Genomic DNA, 13941 nt, shown 5'->3' with positions numbered 1-13941 from the left:
CAACCCATGTTGATGATATTATATAAAGAAGAACAAGGATCTCTAAGGAGTGAGACCTAACATTCAGATTCTCTTCATAGTTTCTGTAACAACGTCTATCATATTAATGCAACCTGTGACTTGTTACTAATTTACAAGAAACCACTGCTTTTAAATAGAATAAACACTTTTAATTGATCTAATTACTAGCTTTGCTCTACCTCTCCAGAAGAGGCAGGCTTTGTGGATCCCTACACTTAAAAAGGTGGTGGCAATAACCATATTATATGGTGATGTGCAAGTCAGTTAAACTGCAGATACAACAGGCAGCCATTCCATCCAACAATTTGCCACCAACTCTATTGGCTGACTATTGATGTCCTCACAGTGGGAGAGCACGTAAGACTAAGATCGGGCTCATAAGCTATCAGTGAACCCATTGCCAGCAATGAGATCTCACTTCCACCAAGTACTCACAAGGAAGAATAATCCTTAATACAAGGAAGTGCTGTTTATATATATAAAAAAACACCAACTGAGTTACTATACCTTGTCAACCTTCTCTGCTGTCTCATCAAAGAAATCTAGAAAGGTAGTCAGACTGAAAGGTCATTTCATCCCCAGTGGTGCTTTCCAATAAATTCCTCTTTACTGATGTTAAGCTGAATGGGGCCTGCAATTTTCTGATTTATCCCTTTTCCTATTGTAGAATAATAATAAAGTATTAGTAGTCTTCCAGTCCTTGGAGCAATACTTCTTTATCCAATGAGAATTCAAAAATTACTAGGATTATCATTTGGATTAAGTTTTTATCTTACCCTGACAATTTGTACCGTCCTATGATGTAAACTCAATGTAAAAACCATAAATCATTTAGTTTCACATTTGGATTTATAATGGCTTTCAAAATCCGAGTAAACTATTTTGTTTGTGCTTCCTTAAATTCTATGTCCAGTTATCCAACTGAACGTTTTGCTTTTTGAGTGTCTATATAAGGAAGTATATGTCACATATCAGACTCAATTGGAGATGTTTTTCATCCATCAAATACTATACTTAATGTCACAAAAAAGGAAACAAACAGTCTCATAGAATTGCGGAGATATACAACGTAGAAAAGTATAAATTCAAATCCACTGGCGTATGCTTATGCTTATGGTGAAATGAGTCTCATCCCACCTCAATTTCCATTCTTGCCCGTATGAATGTCTTTTTCTGTTCTTTCCCCACTTATGTATTTATCCAGGTTCCTCCTCTTGCATCTGTGCCATTCCCCTCAACTGTTCCTGGTTATAGTGAGTTTCATGTTCATTCTGAACTGAACAACCCCAGTTACCACAAATGTTGATGTTACGGAACAAGTAACAAAACTCACTGAACAAATGGCAAGAATCAAGAAACTAGGAATTTATTCTTGCAGTCATCTATTCATTTATTAGTCAGTTATACGGCCATTTGTTCTTGGCTTTTGAGCCATAGTACGCCAAAAGGTTACATTTACAAAGTAAACAAATAGAAAATGCTATAGTTTTGTAACGTAGAGCATTCCACATGTAACATTCTTCCAAAGCTCCACTGGACAATGGCCGTGGGAGAAAGAAATAATTTTAACTTCTGGAAAATGCGCCATCAAGCCAGCAAAATAAATTTGCTTTTATTTTTTTACTTAATTCTGTTCCGTTTCTCTCCCAACGTTGACTCATTGTTCTTTGAGTACCAGCCGCTGTCTCGGGCAAATAGCTTTGCTTCAGGATTGAGCGTCAATATACAGTGTCGAGCAATCTGAGAAACTATTGTACCGGACAAGAAATGAGAAAGAAAGGTTGAAATTATAAAATGCAGATTTATAACAGATTCAGTTAGGCAACGAAATATTGGATATCACACTAATTAACATCGTAAAGCAATTCTGGATTGTAACTGTCCTATTAATATTTCTACACTATAAAGTATTCTTACAGCGTCAACCACAGTGCTGTTGCCGTCAACATATACATTTATGTTCTGAAGTTAAAAAATATAAAACTGTTGTGCAAATGAAGTAATGGGAGTGTTAGAATTGCAACATATATTTTCTGATAATGCTGAAACAACCGCAATATTCTGTGTGATTGTGGAATCAATCTTATTGATCTGCTTGAAGTAAGTTAATAGCCATTCGGGAAAGAGAACGGGAGGAGTTGGCAACTCAACAGCAATTCACACAACATTCTGCAATAAAAACGTGCATTGCATTTTTTAAAAGTTTGTAATTGATATGGGAGAGAAACAAAACACTGGAACATAAATATCATTGATTATTTCGTCATGTTTCCTATGAGAATTCCGATCTAACGTTTATTTGAACCTAAGGCATGTTTCTAAGTCGCTTCCTTATATCTACATTTACCATGTGTCGTGTGCCTTGATAATGGACAAGCAAAGAGAAAAGCAAGCTCAGACGGCAGGAACATCTTTCGATTGTAGAAAGCAGAAAAGCGTTCCCCCGCACCCAGTCTATCTTTGGGACCGCAGTTTTGTTTTTACACCCCGCCCGCCGCCCAACAACAATGTGCTCTGCCCGTGACCGTCAAAAGCATTGTTGGACATAACAAGCCTCAGATTAGGGCCACTGAACAAATGTGAAGAATGCGGCAGGTTTCTATCATATGGAATCGCTGGGGGAGGGGGTTGGGTGGTGTCAGCCGTTCTATCCTTTGCGATCACTTTGCCATCTAAAGTATAACTTGTTATGCAAACGATTAGAATCGCCCCCCCTCCCCTCCCACCCTGCCCACTTCACAAGTTATTCCGCCTGATTCTGTGGACCACCCAAGCTTTCCAAGAATTATTCTTAATATCATTTACGAAGTTGTATACTTAGAAATCTAAAATATGATGGTGTACTGCTATACTGTACTTTACACCGAACTCCAAAGTGGAACTCATAACCGAACAAGGGGAGGGATGTTAGTTCCAATAGATAAACAGCAATTTCGTTTTTTTTTTAACTTCAGAAAGCAACTACGATACTGTATATCAGTTCGTAATCGGAGGTTTTAGTCCGATTGCCACAGTGATGAATGGTTTTGAAACAGCGATAAAGGCAGAAAGATTCCTACAAATAGTTGTGATTGAATCTGTTGAAATGTCACGCTTTGTTTTTGCTTTGAGTAAAAGACTAATCATCAAAACCGCGGCCAAAGAAGAAGAAAAAAATACATTCTTAACTCTAAAAATTGAGAAAGTGTGTGGCTGGAGCAGAAATACCATTTTAAACCAGTGACGGGAGTGTGGCTGGATTCTGCCGTACTTGGGACGCCACTGGATCAGATTCGCCGGTCCCGTTAGTTCCCGTACATTTGAATTCTAATCGAATAGAAATGAACCCGCTCTTCAAAATTCCACACGAAAATGGCAGCTACTAGATAGCCATTCACGTAAGAATCTATTAGTAAATGATTTAATGTACAAGCATTTTTCAAAAAAGCATAACACCTTCACTTGACTACCAGTTGGCAATAAGAATACTCTTTTTTCAGAAAATTCGTTTCTTTAAAATAAAAATAAGCAAAACACTTAGAATAACTACATCCCAGCGAAACTGGGTAAGGACCACAATAATAATCCTTCCAAAAGATGTGGCGCACGTCAGTTTCCCATTATTTACAGAAACTGTGTAAACTATATAAATAGCGACCGTTCAGAATTCAATATTAGGTTAATATGTTAAAGCCTCCAAATGAAGGGAGGGTTGTAAACGACCATTATGAACATAGGTAAGAATCCTGGTTGTTTTGTGCATGGCAGTGTTTCCAATAATTGCAGAGACGCGAAATGATACACACACGTTATCTAAACTAACAATGTTTGCCGTTTATGTTTTCCCGTATGCCGTGGTGATTCTCTGTGATTGTGGTATCCCAGTTTAAAGTGTGAAGATCTGCAGCATGGAACCAGGTAGCGATCCCGATCGTTCAACTCAGTGCGTTATTTTTAAAAACTAGAACACCAGGATGGATAGGTCCATCATTTCAAGGTCAAATTCAATCGCAAGTGAGAGGGATGTGGAAAAAGCAAAGTATACGCTCAGTTTTCAAGCTTTGCAAATACAGTAAAGCCACCTAACGAGTAAGTAGTAATCTGTCCTAAGTATGTGATAATTGTCCTGATGTGTAATTAAACTATAAGTTAGTCACAAGATTTTGTTTTGTCAATGACAAAGTATTCTGTACCATTCTGGGCGTTTAAATTTTCATGATCATTTGAAATACATTCTTAGAAATATATTCAGCATAATGCGTCCATTGCAAATAAAGATGTTGAGAAGGTGCATGGAGCAATTAAAGAGTTAAGCTGGACACTGCATACTGAGGAAAAGATATTTTTTAAACTCTTCAAGGAGATTAACAAAGTTACACACTTTCAAAGCACCATATTGAATCGAAACACCAGGAAATTCTACATTCGAATTTTAGAATTGTTTCCAGAACTGAAGTTCAAAAACTGCAAAGATACTTGTTGCATAATTTGTTATTTTCATTTTCACATTTTCACCGATACCAGAGCGCGCAGAACAGCACAATACAAAGTCCTATGTCTGGATGGTGTAGGAATTCCCAGAACTGCGCCAAGTGTGTACAGTAATGCTTAGTGTACCGTGTACCTCACACTTTTTGAATCTTGTGTCAAATATTGAAGCATCTGGTTACAAATGGGAAGTTTAAAATGTACTTACAATTAGTGTTAGGAGGGTAATACCAATTCGAGAAAGAAAATAGAAACCTGAAACAATCGCTGCAAGAGATTGTTTAATCAATAATACTTTTGGATAAAGTAACGGCCCACTCGCATTTAAAATTGTCAGAATCTGTATTCACCGCCAACAGTACAGCTTTTGTGTCCACTTTCTATCTCGGATCAATATCATAACAGCGTGTGTCAGAAATGAGCAGATATCTGGACACGGTATGGTGCTGTCCTCTGACCCTTACTGTAGTTGTCAAATCATCATCCCGAAATTCGCCATCAGCATTATCAGCATGTTCATCTTCATAATTATTTTTGCGTCTCTTAATTTTCTCTGCAGCTGGACTGATAGAGGAGATAGTAGACAGTTTTCCCCCTTTTGAAAGAAAAGACTAGTCTTATTTTTAAGTCAAGTTATTAACAAGGAGTATTTTTTTCCCAGACGAACTTCTGTCACATTTTAATTAACGAGTGGCGATTGTGTAATAGAGCAGTCAAAGAGATTAATTTATCTTCCAATGAAAATAATTTGCACGCTAACGAACACAAGCCTGTGACCATTTTAATTGGTGAAATTTAAGTAACCAAATTACTCCCACTCACCCACTTTGATCGACGTAAATACATGTTAAACCATTAATGTAAAACGGAATTAACCAGTGCTAATCCCCAATAAATGTGCTGATTAGTTTACTGTTAATTTAACTAATGAAGTAAGTAACGCGTAGAACTGGAAATACTGATAAAAATAACTGACATGATCCTTAAACATTACACGAAGACTGGAGGGTACATCGGATTTCAGAGATTGCCTTCAATGTCGTAACTTCAATGTCTATCTTGCCAATAAATTGTATTATTGATTAGTATGTGCCCAACTTTCAAATTACTATCGATTCGCTTGTGACCAATTCCACACATTAAGACGTGCTTCTTTTAAATTTGCGAAGATAGATATTGGACTTATAATCAGATAGTTTTAGGGAAATTAATAGATGTACGATAGGTATGGATATGTACATTTAATATTGACGATTTGCTGTCTCTGCTTTGTCCAGGTGCTGCAATTTACAGCACTGATGCCCGGAGATTCCAATTTCCTGACAGTTTTGTTTCCTGTGCTGACGGCTGAGGAAGCACATGCACTACGTTATATTAAGAACTTATGTTTTCACAGCGAATACACGCTTTCCTATGCTTAACCTTTATTCCCTTTAACGAAGAGAGAGGACGCACTGAACGTCAAAACTTAATCCATGATTTGTAAATTTTAGCTCAATTCCGCTTTGATTGGTGTTCCTTAAGATTACAACTTGAGGAGCATTTTCTCAGAAAGTGCACATGCAGAATTTATTTTGCCTTTACATTTTGTAAATCTGTTTCTTGTTTGAAATTAATGGTCGAATGCAATATATTCAACCGCAGGATATAAACACACCTATTCCAGCTCATAGCATCAATTGTGGTCCTTACTGTAACGTCATCGTGGTATTATTAATCATTAATAGCAGGGTCAATTGAATTATCTCTTAAAATTGTCTTATAACTTTGAATGGTACCATAAAATCTGCCGTTTTGAAGGCTACAATTGAATGTTTATTGGAGCAGCTTTATAATTTATGAGCTGCCATTTCGAGTGACAGGGACTCGCCATATCCCCCTGTAATTATCAATACAGCCGTCACTATGCCCTCAGGTGGGTCCCTATCCGTAATTTATAGACCATTTAACAGTCTCTTTATAAGATTATATCATAACGTTGTTTCAAAATTATAATCACTCTGCTGAGTTTGGGGTATTATGACCACATATTGCAACCTGAACATGGTTTTCTCTTGGACTCATTCAAACTTCAAGGCCTCTTTATATGTAAAACCTCATTGCCTATACATATATTTGCTTTCATTGATAATAGTAACTCCTTAGATAAAGAAAGAGTTGTAATAGATAGCATGGAATTTGTAACCATGTTCCTGCTAATTTTGTTTTGAGATATGGAGCTGGAAACGACACGTCAGTAATCTCTTCTAAAATTTTTTTTAGTTTGAACGTGTCCCTGTCAAAGTTTCAAAGCATATTTCGCCAGTAAAATGCTATCAATTTGGTGAATGGTTGAATGAAATCAGAAATCGAAGATAACGGTACAAAATGGTACTTACATTTCACAGCAGTTCAAGTTCCTCTTGGCACATTCTCAAAATATTTATTTGGTAACTGTGAGAGGCGAGACGTGAGATTATTTTTACATGGTCATTCTGAGAGAATTCACTTCTGAAGTCAACTCCATTCGAGCCGTGTTCAAATCGGTAACGGGAATGCCACTAAGGCACAAGATCGCCAGGACAGGGGAGAAAAAAATAGAAACGACTTGTGATAGCGGTGGTTCATGTTGTAACACGGAGCAAGAGCTGTAAACAATGAACCAGAACTGGGTCCGAGTGTGACGCAAAGTCAAGTTCAAGTTCTTGCTTCGTTAGAAAAAAGGCGCCTCTCTGCCTGGGTTTGTGGTTCGGATCATTTAAAATTCACACTGGCCACTTACTTTATACCCACATCAAACAGGTCCACATTTGGTTGCACCAAAATGTTGTTTAAATAAAAAGAAAATTGGATTTCGTCACCCGCTCCTTGTTGCACGGCAAATCCGCGTGGCTTTAGTGACGTTTCCTTGTTTTGTGTATCTTTTGTGCTCGTGTTTTCAAGTGATTTGATTTTAAAAATTACTTCGCTCTAACTGATAGTACTGAACTTGTTCACTCCTCTAACAGCGCAAAGGAGCCGCTAGTGTAAATAGAGACAAAAACAAAACTGCCAGAATATTTCGGCAATTTTTTTTGCTTATGTCTGCCCCGCTATCATCGCAACGGCTCAATAAATTGAATGTTTATTTTTCTGTTCGAGTTAGTTCGAAAATAAATCTCAGTTCAGACCGTATAACAAGTAGCAGATGCAGTTTTGAATCAGATTGTGTGTGTGTGTGTGGAGAGTAGCTTCCCCCTACCCTGGCTCTCAAATATATGCCTGCTTCTTACGGTCATTCAAAATGCAAAGGAAAACACCTCTCACACGTGTCAGGTTTGTGACTGCGTGTTAATGAATTCCACCTCGGTTTCCATTGAATTGTGTGCACTTTTTTTTTGAGTTTTTACCAACCTCATACGCAGCAACTAATTAACATCGACTACTCGCCTCCGATCCCGCCCCCTCCCACCACCCCGGTCCAAACGAGTCCCAAAATGAAAGTTTCACAAGACTGTCCAACTTGCTGCTTTCTTTAACTTTGCTGCTCCCACCTTCAGCACACAAGAAACCCGAACAAAAGTAAAGAAAACGATACATCGTTTTTGAATATCGCAGGCGAATCATCTATCTTCCAATCACTGCTGTTAATAACGCGCCTGAATGTTTACTCTGAGCATGTACACAATCGAAACCAAGTCTGCCTCAACGCGCTACAGTTAAAGTGCCCTTACTGACTTGTCTTCCTGGGGTATTTAAGTGAACTACTTCATCCTGCTGTCTTCTTCGGCATTCTCCCAACCAAAAAGGGCACAACATTATTGTCAAGAACCCTTGAACAATTCAGCTGGGCTGAATTTTAGCAAATGGGACACAGATAAACATCAATGAGAATGTATTTAGGATTCAATAATAACGATTTCAGCAAATCCACTGGCAACATGTTTTATTATTTATTTGTATGCTGTTAATGATCTCAGGACATCGCACATGAAGGGAAAACGTTGCTTTATCTAGAAATTAAAACAAAGCCATCCGAACACTCTCATGTTTAACTCACGATTGTACATATTTATAGTTAAGAAACATTCTTTATAAATATTGTTTCATGTGTAGCAAGTTAATACCATAATTTAATTACAAATGGGATAAATATGGCAACGCGGTTATTTACAGAATGAGTATTTGTTGTTACAAAATTAACGGCACAACCTTTTTTTTTCACAATCTCCAAGAGCATTTCACAATTCAAACTGGCAAAGCACAAAACATCACAAGATTTAAAAACCCAGCTAACAGAGAGAGAAAAAAAAATACATTCACAAGCAATTATTTGCATTTTTGTGTGTGTTTGTGAACTGCAATTTGACTTTGGCACAGGTTTCACTCTATAGAATTGCATGAAGATTCTACAATCGGTCGCCCTGAAAAAAGGTGACATAAATCTCAACATTAAAACACAGCGACAAGGAAATCATTTCTGTGTCCTTCAAGCTTCCATTTTGTGCGCAATCTGGAAATGTCATGTCTCCTTAGGAAAGATATCCATAGTCACCGCAGAATAATAGTATTTCATCAAGGATTCCAGGTACAGTTCATACTAACAGGCTGCAACTCTGTGTTCCAAGTTGGAAAAGTAGTCAAAAGGTTCATTCAGTAAGATATAAATAATGCTGATCTTCGCCTCTGCAAAATCTCTGGAACTGGATATTGCTTGTACGGAAGGGTTACAGTGTTCTCCGTTTCCCATTAACTTGGAAAAAGTTTGTTTTTACATTTTGTTTTTAACGTTAAGTTAGCACTGACGCCGATCTCCCAAGTTGGAGGCCTGTAGTCTTTGCGTGTGTGTGTGTGTTGTGTGTGTCTATGTGTGTATGTGTTTTTGCTTTTCTTTGCTCTTTAAACGTACCATTCATTGAAGTTGGAGGAAATGCCGGCGCTAGTGTGCACTGCAGACGAGGCAGGAGATAAATTATTGCTGTTTTGGGGGTCGGTAGACGGAGAAACCAGGACCGGGGGAGTAGACGACTCATAACCAGAGCTCGCTGCCGGTGAGGACTCCGAACCTTGTGACGATTCGTGCACCTTAAAAAAAAGCAAGTTTTAAAAAAAGAGGTGGGAATATCCAATTAGTCCTTTGTAAACAGCAGAACCCGATCATATTTAATACAAGTAATTTTCTTTATATAAATATTGAAAAGTAGTAACCTTCATATGTTTCCTTAGAGAGCTAGGATGTGTGTAGGACTTGTCACACATTTTGCACAGATAGGGTTTGTCTGAAGTGTGCACATGCATGTGCTTCTTTCTGTCGCTGCTGTTGGCGAAGCGCCTGTCGCAGCTTTCAAACTCACACTTAAATGGCTTTTCACCTAGGCAAGAAAAATAGCATGGAGAAACAGATCAGTCAAGTAAAACCACATATCCTTCCATTTACCAACACTTGCATCTCTCTCAGATCCAACGCCGCCCAAAGCATCCAGCTCTGAACGCTTTCAACATTTAACAGTCGCTCTGACATCCTTAATCACCACCCCCCAAAAAAAAATTTAAAATGGGCCAACCTAAACTGAAGACTTAAGCAGCGGACGGAAATGCATTTGACAACATCGACTCGCGTTTAGATTCGAGTGATGAATGTGAATGTGTGTTAAGTACTCGATTTCTAAGTCCTGTGTTGCTTGAGTCCCTTTCTCTGAATGGAAATAGTCACATTAAAAGATTCGCAGCTGCCTTCCTCAGCTGATGGCAACACAGGGAAAGGAAATAGTTCATCGCGTTTACACAATGGCAGAATGTAATTAAAGAGTCTGCTCCAACTCGCAGAATGGATGCTGTGAATTCAATTAAATGATCCAAACGAATTCTGGAAATGAAATAACCGAACAAAGATTCAGCAGCACCAGCCGCAGTTTACCGCCGTCGTTTCCACATGTCGGGGTCTTTTTTTTCTTTAACCAGTCCCCGGATATACTTATTCATGGGAATACACTTTGTGTTTGAAAATGCCATTTGTGTCAAAAACGCTGAGCATTTCCCGTCGGAATTTTGCATTTTACAGACAGACGGAACTAGGAGGTGGGAATCACACAGGAATACGGAGTAAACAATGTAACATTACCCCTTTCTCTATTAGCATTTAAATTGTTTCCGAAAAGATATGTAAACCGCCTCGAAATCTGAAGTATAGCCACACCAGGCAAATAAATTTCCCAATTGAAAACCTTGCTAAAGACTTGTCTGGCACCTATGACTAATCATACAATCGAGCGAACAATGAGTTTTGCATTCTGTTACCACTCTCCTCCGAGAAAAGCAAATAGTTATTGCGATTTTTAAATAAAAAATAAAAAACCTTCTTAATTAATTATCGCTTTTGTTTCCATCTCCTTTGAAGAGCCGGTGATTTAGGAAATATAAACATGTGGATAAATAATGAATGCCGCATGGCTGAAGCTCAGTTTAATTTCTCAGCTGGCTGCCACGTTTAGCACAGGACCCTCTGTCCTTAGATTACATCCTGACCCATATTCAACGTTTCTGCTCCAAATACTGGCGGCCGCTGATGACATAATTCTGCCCACTCCAGAGAAATATTATGCAATGCAGCAGAAATTATAACTCACAGAGTATTCGTTCAGCAAACCTTTCCTGCTGTCTAACAGAGAGTGTGTTTATCTAGAGGCACGTTCAACTTGTGGCTAGAGGCTGCATTCCCACATAACACGAGGCAATTTCCACATTTTTTTTCACGTCTTTTACAAGCCAAGCATTTTTAATTCACTCCTCTAAAGTGGCCAGAATTTGTGAAATGTATATTGTTTCTGGAATCTCCACTGCAGCGGATTTTTTTAAAATAAAAAATCAATTTCAATCTAGACGTGCAATGTGATTCAAATTATTAAGGATCAGAAAGTGGTCCGCACAGATTTGCTGCTAAAACGTGAAGCGATCATTTTCAAACTACTACCCAATCTCAAAGACAAGACCAAAAAGTTAAATTATTCTTGCATTGTTACTAGACAGAGTGACGGCGATGGGAAGTTCTGGAGTGGCATGGAAAAGTTTGCAGAACGCGGCCACAGCAAGATTAATTTCAGCGCTTTTAGCAATAAATAAATGATTGAGTTGTACGTGAAAACAAAACCGAATGATGTGTTAAATGACTTGCGAATCGAAAGAGGGACCGGCGCTCCCTGCTAACCGGGACACGGTGGGGATGGAGGGAGGGGAGGGGGGGATGGTGAGACATCGGGGGGCGGGGGGGGGGGGGGTAAGAAGCATTGTTGCCGTCCGTTGCGTTTTGTTTTGTTACCTGTATGGGTGCGTTTGTGGATCTTTAAGTTCTCGGACCTGGCGAAAACTTTTCCGCAGCCGGGGAAAGGGCAGGGGAACGGTTTCTCTCCCGTGTGCACCCTGATATGGTTCACCAGTTTGTATTTGGCTTTGAAAGGTTTGCCGTCCCGGGCGCATTCCTCCCAGAAACAGACGTGGTTGGTCTGCTCGGGTCCGCCGACGTGCTCCACTGTGACATGGGTGACCAGCTCATGCATGGTGCTGAAAGTTTTATTGCACGATTTCTTGGGGTTGCTCATCTGCTCGGGGTCGACCCACTTGCAGATGAGCTCCTGCTTGATGGGCTGCCTCATGTACCTGAAGAAAGCCCCGGGTCCGTGGTGGTGGTGAGCCGCTGCCATATTCATGCTCATGTTCATGTGGCTATAGTTGGGGTGGTGGAGCTGAGCCGCCGAGTAAGGGTCAGTCCTGGGGCACTGGTCCGAGCGGCCGAACACTTCCCCGGGTAGACCCAGGCGCATCTGACCGTTGAGGACATGAGCGTTTGGGGACGAGTGGGATCCTCCTTGCTCATGAATCCCGGGGAACAGCAGATGCCCCGGAGGCTCGGAGTGAAGGCTGGCCGGGTTCGGCCCGAAGATCCCGTGTTGGCTGGAGCCGGGGCTCGACTCGCTGAAGCCTCGGCTCCGGAACAGAAACTCCCGGGTGGAGTTGAAAGCGGCGCCCGAGTATGAGCTCACATGAGCGGCGTGGGGAGCCAAAGCGGCCGCGTAGCCCGGCCCGGCGGTCGCTTGCGAGCTGAAAGCCGAGCTCTGACCCGGGGACGACAGGTCGTGGTGGACTCCGCCGTTCAGTTTGAAAGCTCCCATGTGAGGCGAGTCGACGAAGCTGTTCTGAGACAAGCCGAGGTCCCGTTCGGACATATCGGCGCCAGCGTGGTGGTGGTGATGGTGGTGATGGTGATGCCTGGCGAAGGTGCCCACCCCGAGGCTCGGGAACTGGGGTCCCGCATCGAGCAACATGCTTTCCACACACACAAAAAAAAAAGGCAGGGGAGAGCGGCAGAGAGATCTCCCCACCCACGGACACCACAACACACACACACACACACACACAGGAACCAAGCAGCAACTCAGAGACGCCTTTTCCCCCTCTTGTTATTGTTTATGAGCGATTTCTGAAGAAGCCAAAACGCACCCGTCCATGAACTCAACAGCTCGAATCCAAATCTTGGCCTCTTTCTTTTCTTTTCTTTTAACAGTTTCTGCCTTTCTTGAGAAATAAATAAGCGATGATAAAACAGATCGAGCCAAATGATCAGGTACAACTTTCTCGCTCTCTGTCTTCCTCTCTCTGTGTCCTCGAGAACAGTTTTTATTGCGATCACGTAGAAGTTGTTGCAGCAGCAATTCCCACGGAGCAGGAACGGTCTTCTTTGAAGCCTCTTCCTCCCTGTTTGTCTCTCTTTCTCTTCTGAGCAGATGCACTGTTGTCGGCGATGGCGGTGATCAGAAGGCAGTTAAATGAGGAGTTGAGATAAGGGCATCCTTACGAGGAATGTGTGGGGAGGGAGGAGGGAATGGGAAGGGGTTGTGGGGGGTGGGGGAGGAAGGGATAGAGTGTGTCTTATGAAGGGGGGGGGGGGTACCTTAAGCTGGTCCCGCTCCTGTCATATGATGCAGAGTGCGAGTACTGACTGCAATGACGGCACCTCTCCCAACACCCCTTTTAAACAGGACAGCGAGCACTTTCTAATGGCTTTTCATTGGACAACTCCGCCTCATCCATCCCAGGTAGCCTGCTCCAAACAGATCGCCATTTTTCATTAATTACGCCTACTTTGATTTGTTTTTTTTACCCCTTCAGTTCGGCCATTTCAGAGCCACTCCTTTCCACACCATGTAGGTAGCAACGTTATATTTTTGCTTCTTTGGGATAGAAGTCCATCGAAATCCGTTATAACGACTTGCAATCTATTTGAGGGGCAGGTGCTGAATATAATGCTCACAATGCCATTCATGTTCTCCTCTCCCCCCACTATCCTTTCTGAACTGGGTTTGCTTTTATTAAAAAAAACATCCCAAGTATGTAAAATTATGATAATCAGATAACTTTTTTTGATAAGGAACTTGTAACATCAGAAAGCTTTGGGTTGAAATTATTTGACACCAGTTAAACAGACATGCCTAATTCTGATCA

The 13941-nt window shown here is 40.7% G+C and overlaps 1 protein-coding gene and 1 long non-coding RNA gene across 2 annotated transcripts; both read right to left on the bottom strand.

The window, feature by feature from the left end:
- Nucleotides 1-1599: 1599 nt before the first annotated feature.
- Nucleotides 1600-7212, bottom strand: LOC140481031 (uncharacterized). The gene is made up of 3 exons (XR_011961464.1): nucleotides 6867-7212; nucleotides 4697-5083; nucleotides 1600-1769 (listed from the first exon to the last, which is right to left on the bottom strand). It is a non-coding gene; the product is annotated as an uncharacterized lncRNA (long non-coding RNA).
- A 1163-nt stretch (nucleotides 7213-8375) lies between these two features.
- zic2a (zic family member 2 (odd-paired homolog, Drosophila), a) lies at nucleotides 8376-13418 on the bottom strand. The gene is made up of 3 exons (XM_072578044.1): nucleotides 11762-13418; nucleotides 9655-9818; nucleotides 8376-9531 (listed from the first exon to the last, which is right to left on the bottom strand). Exons 1-3 carry the CDS (start codon nucleotides 12762-12764, stop codon nucleotides 9346-9348), a joined length of 1353 nt encoding a protein of 450 aa, XP_072434145.1. The 5' UTR covers nucleotides 12765-13418; the 3' UTR covers nucleotides 8376-9345.
- Between the last annotated feature and the right edge of the window lie 523 nt (nucleotides 13419-13941).

Source organism: Chiloscyllium punctatum, chromosome 9 (assembly GCF_047496795.1).
Source record: "Chiloscyllium punctatum isolate Juve2018m chromosome 9, sChiPun1.3, whole genome shotgun sequence".
Classification (NCBI taxonomy): domain Eukaryota; kingdom Metazoa; phylum Chordata; class Chondrichthyes; order Orectolobiformes; family Hemiscylliidae; genus Chiloscyllium; species Chiloscyllium punctatum.
Note: the sequence above shows the minus strand (reverse complement) of the source record. Positions and strands in the feature narration are given on the sequence as shown.

What these genes read in the sequence shown, in the direction of transcription:
- zic2a (XM_072578044.1), bottom strand. Translation starts at nt 12,764, where the DNA reads ATGTTGCTCGATGCGGGACCCCAGTTCCCGAGCCTCGGGGTGGGCACC. An exon ending in CCACAAACGCACCCATACAG is followed by an intron (nt 9,819 to 11,761) that starts GTAACAAAACAA and finishes TTTCTTGCCTAG; the next exon opens with GTGAAAAGCCATTTAAGTGT. An exon ending in CTCTAAGGAAACATATGAAG is followed by an intron (nt 9,532 to 9,654) that starts GTTACTACTTTT and finishes CTTTTTTTTAAG; the next exon opens with GTGCACGAATCGTCACAAGG.